At 47.3% G+C, this 18,331-nt stretch overlaps 1 protein-coding gene across 1 annotated transcript in view; it reads right to left on the minus strand.

The window, feature by feature from the left end:
* Positions 1-6,777: 6,777 nt before the first annotated feature.
* The window catches only part of LOC136373850 (serine/threonine-protein kinase PAK 3-like), a 28,351-nt gene continuing 16,797 nt past the window's right edge, over positions 6,778-18,331 (minus strand). Inside the window, exons 8-15 of the mRNA XM_066338866.1 lie at positions 16,939-17,073; positions 16,332-16,661; positions 12,278-12,390; positions 11,481-11,598; positions 10,534-10,633; positions 9,891-10,087; positions 8,235-8,372; positions 6,778-6,906 (exon numbers count right to left, since the gene is read on the minus strand). Coding sequence (XP_066194963.1) covers positions 6,778-6,906; positions 8,235-8,372; positions 9,891-10,087; positions 10,534-10,633; positions 11,481-11,598; positions 12,278-12,390; positions 16,332-16,661; positions 16,939-17,073 — 1,260 coding nt within the window. The remainder of the gene's footprint in view (positions 6,907-8,234; positions 8,373-9,890; positions 10,088-10,533; positions 10,634-11,480; positions 11,599-12,277; positions 12,391-16,331; positions 16,662-16,938; positions 17,074-18,331) is intronic.

Here is an 18,331-nt window from a genome sequence, read left to right on the forward strand (position 1 = left end):
AGCAGACTCCACAGGAAGGGGCCTGGCCCCTTGGCTGGGCCTGCCTGGCCTGGCCTGTCTGCAAAGAGGAGGGCTGGACTGGCCTGTTAGCTGTTCCCAGTCGGCAAGAAAAGAGAGCTTTCCCGGGGTTTGTTCAATTTTTAACGTGTGTTCGCAGAGGCGTGTTCAGCTTCCTAGTGGTTTAACAAGGTGTCACTATTCAAAACTAGTCACTGACTGGTTTTTGCAGGCACGAAGGAAACTGTTAGCATCTCCTCTTAGAAAAGTCACTTCCATGGGTAGCTTCTTCCCTGCTCACTAGTCAATCAATGCAAAACGAGCACATCTCTTTAAAAATGTTTAGAGTAAATATTAACAGAATAAAATGTCACCCTGCAGAAATTAACTTTCAAACCTAATGTCAAAACACTGAATGATTTACAGTCATTGCTGAGACCTATTAGCTGAGCAAGGCCTGCAGTGGATTTAGCCACTCAGTAATGAAAGCAGTGACTCTCCCATTAACATTATCTACAGGAGATATTTCTGCTTTAAAAATAGTTAGCTCACAAAACCTCCACTACACAAGTATTCCAAAGACAGTGTGGTCTGGAGAGGATGAATGAAGAAAAACCTTCCCCACTTTCAAACCATAGCAAAGAACCCATAAATATCACTTTCCACCTTTAAGAAACAATTTAGAAGGAAATTTCAAGCTTATTTACAGAGTGAGAAGGAAGGGAATCTTCAAGGTGAATTGTGGTGTCAGAAACTTTATTCATATACAATCCTACTCTATGTTCCTACTCTGCAATCCCACTTGACAATTGTCCTGGGTTGTAGTTTAAGATGTATTCTATCACCATCTTCAGTTAATGGCCCATCAATGCCTTTTGCATGACTCTCTCTTTAATGGGCCATTAAGGCTCTCTTCCATGACTCATCATCCCATTGTGAGATGCTCCGCCCATGGGGAAGAGCCAAGCATTCTCACCTGGATATAAGCTGGGATTTGGGACAGTAGAAGCAGCCCTCTCCCACTGGATTCCCAGAGGACCGGAGCTACCAGACCTTTCTACAAGATTTCTGTTTCAAGAAGACCACCTCGTCTGGACTGTTTCCATCACCCTGATCAGGTTGTATTCTGACTCTGACACTGGTTTTTTCTTTTTGTATTTATTTTATTTTATTCTATTTTATTTTCCTTTTCTTCTCATTAAATTTTATTTCTGACTTAGAGCCTCTTACTTGGTTTGTTTTTAAACCACAACATATTTTTGGCGCCCAACGTGCGGCAGAGGCAATAAGAAAAGTCAGAAATTACAATTTTATTGAGGACACCTGTCTGTTATGATGCCCAACATGCTTACATGTGTCTTATACCTATCTCTCTACATTTTTCCAAACGTGGGGCACTATCTGCCGGCCTTAATACTCCTGCATAGACCAGGATATGGTACTAAAATTGCTTTACTGGTCTATTATGTCCATTGCTTGATAAAATCTGAGGCAATGAACATTATTCAGAATATATACCCATTTTTGTATTCTTGTTCTAGTCTAGGATGCTACGTCTGGAGCCTCAACAATCTCACCCAGCCCCTGTGGGGAGGAGTAAAGAATGATTTTTTCCAGCTTTTCAGGAAGGACACAGCAGTTTTTGAAAATATTGAGTACCCTCTGGATGCCAAGGACAGCATGATGTTCTTGTTAGTCCTGCTTTGTTTTCTCTGCACCATGCTTAGAATCAAAACACTACATGGTGTGTTGGAGCATGTTCTTAAAGAAGTAGAAGAGGTAAAAAGAAGCAAAGCAATAACATCGACGACTACACAGACTCTCACAGAGGAAAAAGGAACCAAACGTGCTGTCAGCATCTCCACACAAACCGTCACTGAACCGGAACAGCCTAAACCAGTAGCAGTTGCCACCACTCAGAAGAAGAAATCAAGGAGCAAATCAGTCCGCATAGCGACTGACAAGGATGGAGCAGGACCTTCGCACTCAGCTGAAGAGACAGAGACAGAGATCATCACCTGCTCTCTATCTCTGGGTGAGCTGCATGACCTGCGAAGGGAATTCACCCGTCAGACCAACGAGTCCATCCTCACCTGGCTGCTCCGCATCTGGGATGCTGCAGCCAATGACACCATTCTGGATGGAACTGAGGCCAGGCAACTGGGATCACTGTCCCGGGATGTGGTCATTGACCAGGGAATTGGAAAAACCCAAGAAACTCTCAGCCTCTGGCAGCGACTGCTAACAAGTGTGAAAGACAGATACCTTTGTAAAGAAGACCTCCTAGTGCACCAAGGAAAATGGAACACAATAGAACAAGGTATCCGATGCCTAAGGGAATTGGCTGTGCTGGAGATCATTTTTGCAGAAGATGAGAGATTTCCTAAGAGCCCAGATGATGTCCAGTGCACATCACGGATGTGGTTGAGATTTGCACGGCTTGGACCAGAGATGTACTCGCGTTACCTGGCAACACTGCAATGGAGAGAAGGTGAGGACAAGGTGGGTGTCCTGGCTAATAAACTAAGGATTTACGAGGACACTGTCACCGCCCCAGTTCGTGTCCATGTCTCATCTGTGGAAACAAGACTGGCTGAGCAAGTCAGGAACTTAATTGAAGAAGGCCATCAGAAACTGAAAAAAGAACTTAAGGAAGAAATTTACGGTATTTCACCAGAGCCGACGAGAGTCTCTGCGATTAGGAGCAGGTGTCCCCCAGCCAGGGAGAGAGGATACACACCCCGAGGTAACCTTTGGTCTTTTCTTCGGGAGCATGGAGAAGATATGAAGAAGTGGGATGGAAAACCTACCTCCTCCTTAGCAGCCCGGGTACGTGAACTGAAAAGAGAAATGCCTACAACAAAAAGCTCATCTAGAATCAGTGTTGCTCCGGTCTCTCGTGCACAGAACTCCAGATGTAACAGGAATGATGATATGACTGATCCTCTTGAAGGAACCTCAGCAACTCATTTACAGGAAGAGAACAACGTATGCGATGACCAGGAATAGGGGGGCCCTGCCTCTAGCCAGGAAGAGGAAAGGGACAATCGGATCTACTGGACTGTGTGGATCCGATGGCCTGGCACATCTGACCCACAAAGATATACGGCATTGGTTGACACTGGGGCCCAATGTACCATGATGCCATCAAGGTATGTAGGAACAGAATCCATTTCTATTACAGGAGTAACAGGAGGGTCCCAGGAACTGACTGTATTAGAGGCCGAAGTGAGTTTAACTGGGAACGAGTGGCAGAAACACCCTATCGCAACTGGCCCAGAGGCCCCATGCATCCTTGGCATAGACTATCTCAGGAATGGATATTTCAAAGATCCAAAAGGATATCGTTGGGCTTTTGGGATAGCCGCAGTGATGAAAGAAGACATCTGACAATTGAATACCTTGCCTGGTCTCTCAGATGACCCCTCTGCTGTGGGACTGCTGAAAGTAGAAGAACAACAAGTACCAATTGCCACAGCAACAGTACACCGTCGGCAATACCGCACAGACAGAGACTCTGTGATCCCCATACATGAGATGATCCGCAAACTGAAAAGCCAAGGGGTGGTCAGTAAGGCCCGTTCACCTTTCAACAGCCCAATTTGGCCGGTGCGTAAGTCCAGTGGAGAATGGAGACTGACGGTGGATTACCGTGGTCTGAATGAAGTCACGCCACCACTGAGCGCTGCTGTGCCAGACATGTTAGAGCTTCAGTACGAGCTTGAGTCCAAAGCAGCAAAGTGGTATGCAACCATTGATATCGCCAACGCCTTCTTCTCCATTCCTTTGGCAGCGGAGTGCAGACCTCAGTTTGCCTTCACCTGGAGGGGCATGCAGTACACCTGGAACCGACTGCCCCAGGGGTGGAAACACAGCCCCACCATCTGCCATGGACTGATCCAGGCTGCACTGGAAAAGGGTGAGGCTCCAGAGCATCTGCAGTACATTGACGACATCATCATATGGGGGAATACACCAGAGGAGGTCTTCAAGAAAGGAGAAGAAATTATCCAAATTCTGCTGAAAGCTGGTTTTGCCATTAAAAGAAGCAAGGTTAAGGGACCAGCTCAAGAAATCCAGTTCTTGGGGGTCAAATGGCAAGATGGTCGTCGCCAAATCCCCACAGAGATAATCAACAAGATCACAGCCATGTCCGCACCTACCAACAAAAAGGAAACACAAGCTTTCCTAGGTGCCATAGGCTTTTGGAGGATGCACATTCCTGAGTACAGTCAGATCGTGAGCCCTCTCTACTTGGTGACCCGCAAGAAGAATGATTTCCACTGGGGGCCTGAACAGCTACAAGCTTTTGTTCAGATCAAGCAAGAGATTGCTCATGCAGTAGCCCTGGGCCCAGTCAGGACGGGACCAGATGTGAGGAATGTGCTTTACTCCGCAGCTGGAAACAATGGTTTGTCTTGGAGCCTTTGGCAGAAGGTGCCTGGGGAGACTCGAGGCCGACCATTGGGATTCTGGAGCAGAAGTTACAGAGGCTCCGAGGCCAACTACACTCCCACAGAGAAGGAGATCTTGGCTGCCTATGAAGGAGTTCAAGCCGCCTCAGAAGTGATTGGCACTGAAACACAGCTGCTTTTGGCACCCCGACTACCAGTGCTGGGGTGGATGTTTAAGGGAAAGGTTCCTTCCACACATCATGCCACCGATACCACATGGAGCAAATGGATTGCCCTCATTACACAGCGCGCCCGCATTGGAAACCCAAATCGCCCTGGGATTCTGGAAGTTATAACGAACTGGCCGGAAGGTGAAACTTTTGGATTATCGTGTGAAGAAGAAGAAGAAGGAGAAAAGCAAGTAACACGTGCTGAGGAAGCCCCACCATATAATGAGCTACCGGAGACTGAAAGACGATATGCTCTGTTCACTGATGGCTCCTGCCGAATTGTAGGAGCTAACCGGAAATGGAAAGCTGCAGCATGGAGCCCCACACGACAAGTTGCACAAGCTACTGAGGGACAAGGTGGATCGAGTCAAGTTGCAGAGCTTAAAGCTGTCCAGCTGGCTTTGGAAATTGCTGAACGAGAAAAGTGGCCGAGGCTTTATCTCTACACTGACTCATGGATGGTAGCTAATGCTCTGTGGGGATGGCTGAATCGCTGGAAAAAGGCCAATTGGCAGCACAGAGGAAAACCCATCTGGGCCGCTGACATTTGGCAAGACATCGCCGCCCGAGTAGAGAGGCTGACCGTGAAGGTTCGACATGTGGATGCGCATATACCCAAAAGCCGGGCTAATGAGGAGCATCGCAACAACGAGCAGGTAGACAAAGCTGCCAAGGTGAAAATATCACAAGTGGATCTAGATTGGCAGCACAAGGGAGAATTATTCCTCGTTGGGCCCATGATGCCTCTGGTCATCAGGGAAGAGATGCAACATATCGATGGGCCCGTGACCGAGGGGTGGACCTCACTATGGACAGCATCTCACAGGTCATCCACAGCTGTGAGACCTGCGCTGCAATCAAACAGGCCAAGCGAATGAAGCCTCTGTGGTATGGTGGACGATGGCTGAAGTACAGGTACGGGGAAGCCTGGCAAATTGACTATATCACCCTTCCCCAAACACGCCAAGGAAAGCGGTACGTGCTGACCATGGTGGAAGTCACCACTGGATGGCTGGAAACCCACCCTGTGCCTCATGCCACTGCCCGGAACACCATCCTGGGCCTTGAAAAACAAATCCTGTGGAGACACGGCACCCCTGAGAGAATTGAGTCGGACAATGGGACCCATTTCAAGAACAACCTTATAAACATCTGGGCTAGAGAACATGGTATTGAATGGATATACCACATTCCTTATCATGCACCAGCTGCCGGGAAAGTTGAACGGTGCAACGGACTATTAAAGACTGCCCTGAAGGCACTTGGTGGGGGAACCTTCAAGAATTGGGAACTAAACTTAGCCAAAGCCACATGGATGGTTAACACCCGAGGGTCTATCAATCGAGGTGGTCCTGCCCAGTCTGAACCCTTACACACAGTGGATGGAGACAAAGTACCTGTGGTACACATGAAGGGCATTTTAGGAAAGAGTGTTTGGATTAATCCCACTTCAGGCAAAGGCAGACCCGTCCATGGGATTGTCTTTGCTCAAGGACCTGGCTACACTTGGTGGGTAATGCAGAAAGATGGAGAAACCCGTTGTGTACCACAGGGAGACTTAATTTTAAGTGAGAGCAGTGTGTAAGGTTTCATTCTGTATGTATATATGCATTCATCTGTAAGAATGTATTGATTTAGGCATGTTGTAGATGGTAATAGAATAAGGGGTGGATTGTCCTGGGTTGTAGTTTAGGATGTATTCTATCACCATCTTCAGTTAATGGCCCATCAATGCCTTTTGCATGACTCAGAGATAACTCCCTCCGGGAGTTATCTCTCTCTTTAATGGGCCATTAAGGCTCTCTTCCATGACTCATCATCCCATTGTGAGATGCTCTGCCCATGGGGAAGAGCCAAGCATTCTCACCTGGATATAAGCTGGGATTTGGGACAGTAGAAGCAGCCCTCTCCCACTGGATTCCCAGAGGACCGGAGCTACCAGACCTTTCTACAAGATTTCTGTTTCAAGAAGACCACCTCGTCTGGACTGTTTCCATCACCCTGATCAGGTTGTATTCTGACTCTGTCACTGGTTTTTTCTTTTTGTATTTATTTTATTTTATTCTATTTTATTTTCCTTTTCTTCTCATTAAATTTTATTTCTGACTTAGAGCCTCTTACTTGGTTTGTTTTTAAACCACAACAACAATCCTACTCTACAATCCTACTCTAAGGTGGTTGCGGAGTAAATGGTCCTGGATGGTTTTCTTCTCCTTCCTTCTCTTCACTGAAATTATCAGTGGCACCAGGCTGGACGCAGGCTCAGCTAATGTTACAAATGGATGCTGCCCAAAGGAAAAAAAAAAATTAACAAAAAACTAATAAACCATGACTTTTCAAGCTCAGTGCTTCACAACCTCAATCAGGATTCCTTTGGCTCCTAGAAAGATGCAGAAAGAGGACCAACGGGACCATCCACACCTCAATCTTCATGTGCAGGACCTTGCCATCACAGGCAAACCTGGCCCAAACTCCCACTCACTCATTTATCCAGGTGTCTTTGTCTTGCTGGGATTTTTGCCCTGCTGGTGCTCTAGAAATGGTGCTTTCTGTCCCTGAGGTTGCTTCTTTTCAAGAAACTCCAAAGCCTCACATAGGTCACTCTCTTTGAAAGACAGGCACTGTGCTCATTTCCACAGGGAGACACGCAGTGTCTACCTTTCCATTCCATGCCCTGTGCCTCCTGTGCTGCATGGCACCTTCCTTTCCAGCAGGGACGCTGAGTGGCAGTGGGTCCTGGCAGCTCCCTCTGCCACACAACCTGGCAGTAACCCTGAGGCTGTTCCCATCTGCTTGACCCTGCCAGGAAGCAGATGGGGCTGGGACAAGTCCCTCTCAGCTGCCCCTGTTTGTGTGACAGAAACCTCTTAAGAGTGAAGTGGGTCTGGTCCCTCAGAGTCTCAGAGTGAGCTCGCCACAGCCCCTCCTTCCCACAACCAAATCTCTGACTGCTTGGCTGGAACATGCCTCTGTACCCCGCATTGCCCTATTTCAATTCTTTTGCCATTAGATAAAACTGAACACCTCACCAAATTATAAAACAGGGCAACAGAAACAGCCAGAGGAGAGAGCACCTCTCGTCTGACGACAGGCTGAGAGTCCTGGAGATACTCAGCTTGGGGAAGAACAGGCCCCAGGGAGACTTTATTGCCATGTTCCAGTATTTCAAAGGGGTTTCTGAGGAAGTAGGGGCTACCTTTTTTTAACAGAGCCAATTGCAATACTTTACTGGACATGGGGTAATATTTTAATATATAATGGGGATTGAATCAGATTAGGTGCGAGGAAGAACTCGTTTACTTGGAGCATGGTGCAACACTGGCACAAATTGCCCTGAGAGCTGGTAGGTATCCCATCCATAAAATATTCCAGGTCATGTAGGAAGGGGCTTTGAGCAACCTGGTCTCTTTAAAGATGTCCCTGCTCATTGCAGGGCACCTGGACTAGATAACCTTTACAGGTCCCTGCCAGCCCAGCCCAGTTTGGAATTCCTCACCATTCTCAGTTGAACAGCACCAGGAGTGGAGGTGAGGAGGAGGGGACCTCATCTCATGCCTTGGAGGAGGAACCCATCTCTTGGCACTGTTTCACCTGCAGCCCCTTGGCATTTTACCTGCAGGAGCTCCTCAGCCGACCAGCGCCGCACCTCGTCTGTGTGCAGGCAGCAGTTCAGGAAGTCACGCAGCAAAGCCGAGAAGAGCTTGGGCTGCTGCAGCTTTGGTATCCCTTCTGTGGCTATCAGGAGTTGAGGCTGGAGAAAATGGAAACACGGGGCTCCACTTGTTTCTTTCTCATCTGTAACTGCTCTCCCAGATCCCATTGTTTAAGCTCCACTCTGCAGTGGTAGTTTCTGTCCTGGCAGAGAGCCAGAGATGACTTTTCCATAACAACAAAAAAACCCAAACTGTGAGGCAGACACAGCTTTTCCAACATCCAGCAGATCTTGCCTTGTAGTTCTAGGTCAGTGAATGAAATAGCTACCATCCCCAGAACCACGTTTGGCTTCTCTGAGGATTCACACCAGCTTAACAGGCTATTCGGAAGGGGGAATTTGTTCTATTTGTATTATTTCCAAGGATTATCACATGAAAGGAATCTCTGCAGTGCTTGTTGGTCCCTTAAGCACAGCTTCCATAGAACAAAAATCATCAAATTTTTTGTTCTCTTCTTGAAAAAAAATGCAGATACAGAATTTATCTAAAATAGACAGAAATAACAGTGGGAAGAGGCCTAGGAGTCCCCATGAAAAAGCCTGCCACCATAGTAACAGCTCTGTGCTGGTGGCACTGAAATAGATGGTGACCAAAGAGACTTTGTTACTTTCCTCTTCAACCCAGGGGAAAATTTCCTTCACTTTTCTCACACCACCAGAGGTCACAAAGCGGGTTTTATTCTGTCCCCCTGCAGCTGAGCTCAGCCACTGGATATGGTGGGGAGCCAGTGTCCTCACTGTCATTAGAACCGTGCAATCCTGGGCTGGTCCTGCTCCTGCAGTAAAGGAACACAGCACCGACGTCAACTGCACACCTGGGATCCCAGCCCCAGGCACCTGACTGCAAGCCCATCAACTTGTTAAAATACCAAGAGACAGCCAAGGGTTCAGTGTACAATCCTTACTGCAGTCAGAGAAACACATCCTAAACTTATCTAGGCCACCCTGACACATGACAGAAAAATGTACAGATGATTTGAAAGCCTGAAAGTTTGCAAGACCCACAGGATTTGGAAAAGATGCCACAGTATGGAGGAAAACCGGTGTCCTGTGGTTAAAAAAGGAAAAAGCAAGTAGAGCTGCTTTGGGATTGCTTTGGTACTTGTTTTTTTTCTCTTTCTCTGTTTCTCTTTCTCTTTTCCTTTTCGTCTTCCTTTTCCATTTTCTTTTTTCCTTTTCCTTTTTTCTTTTTCTATAAAATTGAAACTGGGAAGGCCCAACCTCCATTTCTCAGGATACTTATCACACTGCTGAACTCTCCACTGAAAAAAATTCTTCTCCCTCAGAGACAGAGCTCCAACATTGATCAAAAAGTAAAAGAGAAATGTCAAGCATGGCTGGAGGCCTAAATGGCAGGTTACTGAACTGGTTACCTGCCTCTTCCCTTCTGATTCAACCAAACCTACAGCAGATGCTGATGTGCACGTGAAGGACATTTTTAGAAGGGGGCTGTGGTGGAAGTAGTGCCAGCAGATGGCAATGGGATTTTGTCCAGTGGCACACAGAACATGGGACAGGTGAGAAAGACAGTGGGATCAGTGAGTATTTGCACCTTACCGAGACAGAAGTTTCATTCCAGTAAGGAACTTTTCGTTCCACCATTTCGATGCCCACGATTCCGAAAGACCATATGTCCACTTTGGGGCCATATGGTTGACCTGTCATGATTTCAGGTGCCATCCACCCAGAAGTCCTGGCCACTGAGCTCTGTCTACTCTGCTCAGCGGGGAGCTGAGCAAAGAGGCCAAAATCAGCTGAGGAGAAAACAATATACCAGGAAAGCCAGTTCAAATTAGGAAATCAAGCAAAAGAATTCCCTACTCTCAGTCTAAGAATGCAGTGTGTCATCTGCTGGAAATCTGTCCCTGCTCTATTTCCTTGGGGCTTTAACCACGGAAATATGGAATTGGCCACTTCAAAAAAACCTCCGCATTTTTTACACTACCTCCAGCAGTGGTCTTTATTTTTCTGAAGCTTTAGATTGTAGTTCCCTCCCTTGGGAAGGGACACACACAAACCAGTGCTACTCTTGACTGCTTCTTCCTTGTGATACTTCTGTGCATGTTGCAACTGTGCCCACAGTTCGCAGCAGGGGCCCCTGTGCTGCCAGCAACACCATTTTTGTGGAGCTGGCACTCACTCAAAGCAGTGCCACACTCCACATCCCCAGAACACTGTGCCTGACCAAGAATATACTGACCCAGCTTGACAGAGCCATCAGTTCTGAGAAGGATGTTGTGGCTCTTCACATCTCGATGGATCACATGGTTCGAGTGAAGAAAATGCAGTCCTTGCAGGCACTGAGAGAGAAAACAGAAACAGGAGGGCAAAAATTAGTGATGTGATTTCATCACACAAGAAAGGAAACAGCCCTAAAATGATTCCCTCTCCAGGGGAATGGGGAGCCATGGCAGAACGCAATGCCATTGAGAGAAGAGCTTGCTGCTGCAACACTAGCAGAGCAGGACCTTTCTAAGGAAAGGCATGTCAGCTTTTGAAAGAGCAACAGCAACTACTGTTGTAGACTTTACCCTGCAAATCAGTCAGAATGACTGCTGCTGCAGTGGATGTGCTCTCTCCACCAAGAGGACAAATGAGGGTTTGCCAAGATAGAAGTCCCTCCCATTGGTGTGAAGTGGATCACTTTAGGGTGGGAGGCTGCACGACAAAGATTTTATTGCTGGCCTTAGCATAGACTTGGAAGTATCACATCAGTCACCTTTCAGAGGCAAAGATCATTTTGGCTGCACTACTATCCTTTTCAGCTGAGGACTGTGAGAAATGAGTCTCTCTTTTTTCCTTGCTGTTAGTTTCAAATCCTGCCACCAGCACCTTTGCTTTTACAGGCAAGGAATGCAGTACAGACAGGCTCGAGGTAAAGGTTTAGAGAGGCAAGATGGAGAACAGCATACACAAACACAAGAGACAGAGTGAGAATGCAATAGCAGGAGATAAGAGTACAGAAACAGAGTACATTGAGTGCAGGGGCACTGCCAGACAGTTCACTTGAGATGCTGTTGCTTGCCCATAGCATTCCAGCAACACAGAAACAAAGCTTGGCACATGAAATCACTCACTCCAGTTCTGAGCCTCAGTTTCCCAGACAATCCTGCCCAAGCCCTTGGAAGCGCAGGTGGGATCCCTGACCTGCCGACTGACGACTGCAATCTCTCCTTCAGACATGTGAGTCTCGTTGATTACATCGCTCAGAGTGCCTCCGTCCATGTACTCCATCACCAGCCAGAGTTGCTCACGCACAAGGTAGCTGAAAGAAGGAAGCAAGGGTGTAGAGATGAACGTGCATGGCTACATTGCAGTTTGGAAAAGACAACAGTTGATTTTTGTTTCCAGGTCCCTTTATGACAAGGACAGGATAAAAAGAATAGACATTCCCTCTCGGCTGTGCAGTGTTTGCAATCTGTCTCAAGGAGAAAGGCAGAGCTGTGAAAACGTCTTAGACAGAGATGTCTTAGACAGCCAGCAAGCAAAAAATGCAGTTTAGTAATAGCCCAGATAAAAAAACCTGTCATGTATGGTATCTTTGGAAATAAGCATCTAGTCTTCCTGGCATGCACAGCAACGGAAAAGGGGCAACAATCCAAGGAAAATCCTCTCTAGGACGGCTTATCAGCACTTAAAACGTGCTCGTAAAAACTTGACAAAATCAAGCCTCAAAACAATGTGGAGGCAATGAATGTACAGAGTATTGAATCAGTAAGATAGAGCTGATCCAGGTTTTTGAACAATTTTTAAACTATGTGTGCCAGGGAAGACTCATGCAGACAAGATGCACTTACTTCCCATCCACTGGAGGGAAGTAGAGAAATAATAATTAACCAATAATTAACAGCTCTATTTTCTGCCAGTGACCAAAGTGGGTTTTTAACTTTGCAAGCTTGCAGTATGTAAACAAACATTGATGGGAGGAAAAAACAACCACCCACCTCTCTAAATAGTTCACGATGTTGGGGTTCTTATTCATTTTCATGACCATTAGTTCATTAGGGGTTCCTTCCTTCCCGATCAGTCCTTGAAGAGTTATTTTCTTTATGGCCACCTAAAATGACATTGAAAATCAGTAACTTTAGAAGTTGGTGGCATGAGACCAACTTCTCACCTGGAGCGAGTGATTTTGGAATGACACAGCTGAGCCATGCCAAAGTGCCTTGGGGTTAGACATCAGGGTAATTAGGAACTGACATTCCAACACCCATTTCTCTGCTCCCTTGGTGGCTAGTTACAAGACACAGGGCCACCGACATTTTGCTTTGTCCACTTGGTAACAAAGGTGTCTCGGCTATCACTCACAAAGCTCTGACCACACTCTTTGCTGCTCTGTCTGGACTTCAAAAGAAGTTATCCGTGCCTTGGTACTCTGTGGATATGTCTTGGGCTATAAGCAGGGCTTAGCGCTTTTAGGGATCTTTCCCTACATGCAGTTCCCAAGTGCAGCACTGCCAGTGGCTAAGGAACTGCCGGTAACATTCAGATGTATTTGCTGGCCAGAAATGAGAATTCAGGAGTCTGAAGCCGTAGCCCCAAAGAGCAGTGAGATGCTCTATAAGGCACCACCTTTGTTTCAGCAATTGAGAGTGAGCAAGTGAGTCTGTCCTTCTCTGAAGTGAGCTGCTGCCCTCCTTGCCTTCCTTCTGGTAAGGGCAAGCTGAGAAGGACAAAGACTGTCCCAAATGTATTTTGCAGGCTGACACCAGTCTGTTCTTCTTGTGCCTTTGCAGCACAGCTCTACCCAAAGCTCCAGCCACACCTCACACAAGAGAGAGCCCTTGAGACCTTCAGAATCTGCAGGCTCTGGTGACATTTACCTCTCCTCCTGTGGAAGTGTTGAGTGCTCTACAAACCTCTCCAAAAGTCCTAGAAACAAAACAGCAGCAAAGAAATGAGGAGGCATTTGGACCTTGGCATGAAAGCCAGCCCAGCCAGGAGATGTCTGTTGTAAATGCCTAAAAGCTGCAGGACATAGGCAGCATGGAGATGTCTTTGACAATGCCTTCCAACTACACTTACAAATTCTGACCAGCACTGACAATGTAAACACAGTGTCTGAATGTGTTTGCAGTTTGCCTGACTTCACAGTTGATAGATATTCCACCAGAGAAACACCAGCCCCATGGCTGTGTAGAAGTAACTGTGGTTGGACTCACCCACTGCCAATAATTTCCAGTTCAATGTATTTTGTCATGGGATTTTCCATGTTCACCACTGTCCCTGAGGGAAACAAAAGGCAAAATGCAAGATGCTCACTTTAAAGCAAAGATCCCACCTTCCAGGAGATACAAAAGGCAGCCCTGCTTTCTGGGGCTGTGTGAGGCCTTTGTGTCAGCTGGGTAACAACAACAGCAACAGGAACAGCAACGAGAAGAACAAGAAGACAGGCAGCTCCACAGCACAAATGGCTGGCATAGGGACTGATTTTCTACAATCCTTTGAACAGATCTCTTGACAGAAAACTGGGCACAGGGAGATGCATTCAGAGGAGACAGAGACCATAAAAGAACAGGTACCAAGGCAAATAAGTTTGTAATCTATAAACCCTAAGGAGAGCTGGAACTAACAGAGCCTTGGTTTTCTTGGGAATAAACACTGTGAGATTCAACAAAAGGTTTCATACTTCCTAAGATTAAACACACCCTGGCATTTAGAATCCATTCCTATGAATAGATGCCAATTTCAGAACAGGAAGAATATTGCCAAATGTTCCCATCTTCTCCATCTAGCAGCAGTTTGCCAAAAGAATGCCTTTCCATTTGTAAACCACAGCAGCTCATGCTATAAACAATTCCAACAGGGCTTTCAGCACGGGCAGCTGTTATGGGCAAGACACAGATTAAATGGGTTGTGCTGAAGAATCACAAAAGGCTTGATGTGTTGTTACTCTAGAGACTGATCTGAGCATTGGCTGGGCCAAGGGGTTACAATGGGTCAAGCAGTTACAGCCTTCTGCTGATCCAGGAACAATCTCTGCTTCTGCCTTCAGCACATAGGGAAGCCCAGGCAAACTCCAGCCAGTCCAAGCTGCCCTCAAAGGCAGCAGCAACACCCAGAGTGCTCTCCCATTGCCTCAGAGTACAGCAGTTCCTGTGGTGAATCCTAAATGTCCCTGTGACACCAAACTGAGGAGGAACATTTGGTGCAGCTATGCTGGCATGTGCACACAATACACTGTCCGACAGATAAGTGAGACACAAGACGTACTCCGTAGCTCCAGGGAGTCCTCCTTGATCTCCTGTCGCTGAGCAGCAGCTATGTCAGCACTGGACATGGACAAACTGCCTGGGCTCCCCTTCTTAGGTTGGGCAGCAAAGGCTCCTATAGACAACGCTTGTGCTGCTGCTGCAGCAGGTACAACAGAAGAGCCTGGGTAGATCTGAGACAAGAAATGAGTTTGTGTCAGAAAAGTGGCTGGCAGAGGTTGCCCCAAGTTCCCATTTCAAATGCAGGCCCTTAGGAAGCTGCTGTCAAGCCACATGCAGGGCTCTTTAACTGGATTTCTTTGGACATCCACTTCTGAAGCCAAACGGTCAAAACCAAAGGCTGGTTTTACTCAATTTCATTGCCAGTTTCTTGTTCCATTTTCATGAATTTTCTGAAGGATGACTGCAACAGTGACCACTCCACTTCCTCCCAAGGACTCCTTTCCCCCTCTGAGGGCTGCAGACACACTTGCAGCTCCTTGTTCTAATGTTCTACCTGCTCCCATTGAATTCTCTTTTCCTCCGCCATCTTTGGGGCATGCTCAAGCTGCAGCATCTCTGGCTCGGACAGCTCCAGTGCCTCGTGCCAGCCTTGGGGCTCCTCATTTCCAGTCATTTTCTGGAAGCCTTTGCAGGCTGCCAGGTGAGATATCAACATTTCCACCTGAAGTCAAACAGAACAAAGCAGTCAGGGACTACAGCTAGTCCTTGACAGACAAGAGTCATCAACTGTGAAGAAAGAGAAAGAACAGGAGAGAACCAGATTCACACAGGACACGGAGAGCTTGTAGCTTGTATTCAAAATCTGTCTAAGTGACTATGTCCACCTGCAAAAATACCTCAAGAAACGAGGGCAGGAACAGACCAGCAGGAATCCATTCAGATGACTGCTGGCTAAAGGGCCAAAGTGAAATGAATAAAATGTAAGAAACTCCCATTTTTGACACAGTCTGTCATTTGTTAGGAAGGTTATGCTGTTTAAAATGTTATGCCAGTTGTACCCTGTCTGTTAAGAAATCTATGCTGTTTGTACCAAAATTTGTACCCTCAAAACCTTATTCCAAGTTGTACACCTCCCCTAAAGCCCCAGGTTCCCTTCCCCTTCTGTCGGGCTAGACTGTCGCCATTCCCCGCCAGCTCCTCGAACTGCTGGCCCCACCTAATAGGAAAATCCAAGGACTCCCATGGTGCACCGCTCCAAACCGAAGGGCAGTTGCTGGCAAAAAGACCCACAAGCCGCGACCCAGCACAAAATCCAGATAAAAGGGAGACACTACAACACCGAGAGGACCCTCAGCTACCCAGGGACTGAATTCTGCTTCTGCCACCTCGCCATGATCACAACAAGACTGGGCAAAGGTGACACCCCTAGACCACACAAGCTCAGTCAGTTCCTGGAAACTCCTGCGAGGCTGGAACTTCCGACTCTGCGGCGAGAGCAGCAGATTCGACTGCTACTTCCTCCTCAGCAATGGCCCGAGTGGAAGCGGCGACGGCGCAGGCGACCCCTGGAGTTCCCCCTTGAAAGAGCTGACTCATAAAAGCCTTTCGAAGGAGCAGGTCTCCTGGCCCATTTTTAACAAAAGGACTAATTCCACTCTCTAGGGCAGCAGCTGGTATTCAGCAGACCAGGATGTTTCTTTCAGAGTAGTTGTGATAGAAGCCACAGCAGGATGGCACTCAGAGGCATCACCACCCCACCCAGCCCGCTTCACTGCAGTAGAAAGGCAAGAAGGGCAGAAACCACCAATTTGGTGACTGCAGTGGCCATTGCTGTTTCACTCACTCGCTTTTGTAGAGCATTTTGATCCTGGAGGAGGAGAAGTTTCTCTCTGATGATTTCCATTTCTTCCTCCAGCCTCTTGTCACTCATGTTGATCCTAGCCTCAATTTCCTGCAGCTGTTCGTTGATGCTCTGTAAAGAACAAGGGAGAGGATGTTTCATGAGTGGAGTAGTTGCCATTCTTACACTCACCTGATTTTGTTGATTGCCCCTCTGCTGAGGGAGATTCTTCTCATCTTGGATGCTTCTCATGTCTCCCTTGTTCTTCCTCTTCACTGCCATGATGGCCCTCTGAGCTTCGGGCAGCTCTGCTTGTGGCTCTGCCTTGATGTTCTGTACACACAAATGCAGAGCAAGTGACAGGGAACTGCCATCAGGCTCAGCTTTTTCCCCTTTCAGCCTCAAAATCACATTCATTCAGCCACTTCTTTCTGCTTCCCTACCCACTTCTGTTTCCATTGTAACCCTCTCATCCCAGTGCTGATCTCTGCAGATAACAAGTCTCTGTGCTTTCAGTGCCTGCGGGATTCCTGGCCTCCTCAGTCCCAAGAGCTCCATTTTATGCCCCTGTTCCTGCCCTTCACTCTGCCACCTGGCGAGCCAGGCTTACCTGTTCATTTTCCTGTGGCTCTTCCACCGGCTGCCTGAGCTGCTCTTCCTGATCTTGGGCTGGGAGCAGCTCTCCCTGGGTCTGGCATGGCATCTCTGATGAAACAATCTGCTCACGCTCTTTGTCTAGAAAGACCTTCCCAGAAAGCAAGAGAAAATGGGTTTCAACTTCCCATTCAACATTTGTGAGCCATGACTCAAAGACTGATGGGCTCACACATTCTCAAAGCACTGTGCTGCTGCTCTCCTGGGTCATTCTCTGCCCATGGGGAGGCAAAGATTCCAAAGTGACACTGGCAGTACAATCAGGGTCCATATGGGAGTGAAGCTCCAACATCTTCTCAGGCAGCTGACAGGGAGAGTGTGGCATTTCTCAAGAGTCTGGTGGGGGCCTCCCTCCTCTTCTGCCATGTTCTATTTGTCTTTCTGTAGTGATTAACACCCAGGCCTGTCCAACAGCTACATCCTGGCTTTGCAGATGGCTTCTTGTGTAAATTAACTCCTTGTGAGAGACATTTCTGGAGTTCATGTTCTCTTCCGGCCCACACCACCATTCCTGCCTTTCTGACATGTACATTCTTGTTAGAAATCCTCATCATTCAGGAGATAACACTGTGCAAAAACATTCTCTGATGGAGGTCAGAGAGCCTCTACAGCCATTTCAGTATATGGAAGAGGACCAAGGTGTTTATTCTCCCTCTTTTGTCAACTGGGAATTCTGACTGGCAGTAACAGAGACCCTTGTAAGGCCCCATCAACAAATTAACTTACGCACCCCTGGGGATGCCAATGAAGGAAACCATGTGTCACGTAAAGCATGTATGACCAAAGTCACCAAACCCCACCTGGAGCATGGGATTGTTCCACCCTCTTAGGACATGCAGAAATTTGTAGGATAAAAAGCAGGTTTCAGGTCAGAAAATGCTGGAAGAGGAAAACACCTCTGAGGGGGGAAAAAAATGTCTCTGGAGGGAGGAACACCTCTGCCTGCTTGGGGTCAATGGAACATGTGTCTCTTGAAGGGATGCCTTTACATGAGTTTTGTGCCTCCAACTGCTTTGGAGCAGACCTGGGAAGATGTAGATAGATAGACAGATAGATAGATAGATAGATAGATAGTCAGACAGATATATAGATAGACAAATAAATCTCACTTTTATAATCTCTCTTTTACTATACTTTCTGTTGCTACACACATCAACACTCGAAAGCCAGTGCCCCAATCAACAGCAATCCTGAACTTACTCTCCTGTTGCTTCAATAAACCATACTCTTGGGGAATCTGGACTGTGTAGGTCATTATGGAATGTGATCAAACCCAGAGCACTGCACTGGGAACTGCACTCTTTGTGCATCTGTGCTTGGGTAAATTCTTCTCTTGGACTCTACCCTAG

This window comes from Sylvia atricapilla, chromosome Z (genome assembly GCF_009819655.1).
Source record: "Sylvia atricapilla isolate bSylAtr1 chromosome Z, bSylAtr1.pri, whole genome shotgun sequence".
Taxonomy (NCBI): Eukaryota; Metazoa; Chordata; class Aves; order Passeriformes; family Sylviidae; genus Sylvia; species Sylvia atricapilla.